This window comes from Urocitellus parryii, chromosome 6, assembly GCF_045843805.1.
Source record: "Urocitellus parryii isolate mUroPar1 chromosome 6, mUroPar1.hap1, whole genome shotgun sequence".
NCBI classification, from domain to species: domain Eukaryota; kingdom Metazoa; phylum Chordata; class Mammalia; order Rodentia; family Sciuridae; genus Urocitellus; species Urocitellus parryii.
This window is the reverse complement of record NC_135536.1, coordinates 81,065,138-81,066,727: the sequence shown is the minus strand read 5'-3', so window position 1 is coordinate 81,066,727 and position 1,590 is coordinate 81,065,138. Positions and strand designations below refer to the sequence as shown.

Genomic DNA, 1,590 nt, shown 5'->3' with positions numbered 1-1,590 from the left:
CATAATAATTCTGGGTGACTTTAACACACCTCTTTCACAACTGGATAGATCTTCCAAACAAAAGCTGAATAAAAAAACTGTAGAACTCAATAATATAATCAATAATTTAGACTTAACTAATATATATAGGATATTTTATCTTTCAATGAATGAATACACTTTCTTCTCAGCAGCACATGGATCCTTCTCTAAAATGGACCATATATTATGTCACAAAGCACCTCTCAGCAAATATAAAAAATAGAGATACTACCTTGCATTTTATAATATCATAATGAAATGAAATTAGAAATCAATGGTAGGAGAAGCGGCTGCAGCGCCGAGAGGAGGCAGAAGGCAGATAACGAGAAGCCGCTGGGTGGGCACCATGGCCGGGATCACCACCGTCGAGGCGGTGAAGCGCAAGATCCAGGTTCTGCAGCAGCAAGCGGATGATGCCGAGGAGAGGGCTGAGCGCCTCCAGCGGGAAGTTGAGGGAGAAAGGCGGGCCCGGGAACAGGCTGAGGCTGAGGTAGCCTCCTTGAACCGAAGGATCCAACTGGTTGAAGAGGAGCTGGACCGTGCTCAGGAGCGCCTTGCTACTGCCCTGCAAAAGCTGGAGGAAGCAGAAAAAGCTGCTGATGAGAGTGAGAGAGGTATGAAGGTTATTGAAAACCGGGCCCTAAAAGATGAAGAAAAGATGGAACTCCAGGAAATCCAACTCAAAGAAGCTAAGCACATTGCAGAAGAAGCAGATAGGAAGTATGAAGAGGTGGCTCGTAAGTTAGTGATTATTGAAGGAGACTTGGAACGCACAGAGGAACGAGCTGAGCTGGCAGAGTCCCGTTGCCGAGAGATGGATGAGCAGATCAGACTGATGGACCAGAACCTGAAGTGTCTGAATGCTGCTGAAGAAAAGTACTCTCAAAAAGAAGACAAATATGAGGAAGAAATAAAGATTCTCACTGATAAACTCAAGGAGGCAGAGACCCGCGCTGAGTTTGCCGAGAGATCGGTAGCCAAACTGGAAAAGACAATTGATGATTTGGAAGATAAGCTGAAATGCACCAAAGAGGAGCACCTCTGTACACAAAGGATGCTGGACCAGACTCTGCTTGACCTGAATGAGATGTAGAGCTCCCCAGTCCCGCCCTGCTGCTGCTCCTCCCTCTGACCCTGACTCCGCCTGAGGCCAGCCAGCCCGAAGCTGACCTTGAAACTGAGGGCTGATCTTTTAACTGGAAGGCTGCTTTCTCCTTTCAACACCCCCTCAACCCCCTACCCCCCTTGTCTTTTTCACCAAACTGTCTCTGCTTCTTCCCAGAGATTCCAGCTGGGCTAGAGGCTGAGCACCTTTGGGAACTGCATTTAAGGGAATGTGAGCACAACGCAAAGTGTCTTTAAAAGCATGTTGTGATGTACACATTTTGTAATTACTTTTTTTGTTGTTACAGTAACCATTTGTAAAACATTCCAAATAATTTCATAGCTCTGAAGCAGCAATCTAATTCCCTTCTCACTTTTGGAAGGTAACTTTCCAGCCTAATCCCTATTGCCCTCTCCGTAGAGGAGGAAAAGAGGAATGGGCCTGCCTTACTGAGAGCCAAACAG

At 46.2% G+C, this 1,590-nt stretch overlaps 1 protein-coding gene across 2 annotated transcripts; it reads left to right on the top strand.

Annotated features, from left to right (window-relative positions):
- Nucleotides 1–324: 324 nt before the first annotated feature.
- On the top strand, nt 325–1,229 carry LOC144255331 (tropomyosin alpha-3 chain). 2 transcript variants are annotated; one of them, XM_077799778.1, is made up of 2 exons: nt 344–499; nt 634–1,229. In XM_077799778.1, exons 1-2 carry the CDS (start codon nt 432–434, stop codon nt 1,112–1,114), a joined length of 549 nt encoding a protein of 182 aa, XP_077655904.1. In that variant the 5' UTR covers nt 344–431; the 3' UTR covers nt 1,115–1,229. The 2 variants fall into 2 exon arrangements, with proteins under 2 accessions (XP_077655903.1, XP_077655904.1); XM_077799777.1 differs by having other exon boundaries at nt 325–1,229.
- The last annotated feature ends 361 nt before the right edge of the window (nt 1,230–1,590 follow it).

Bases quoted from the DNA above. Each gene is read 5' to 3' on its own strand.
- LOC144255331 (XM_077799777.1), top strand. From the start codon at position 368: ATGGCCGGGATCACCACCGTCGAGGCGGTGAAGCGCAAGATCCAGGTT.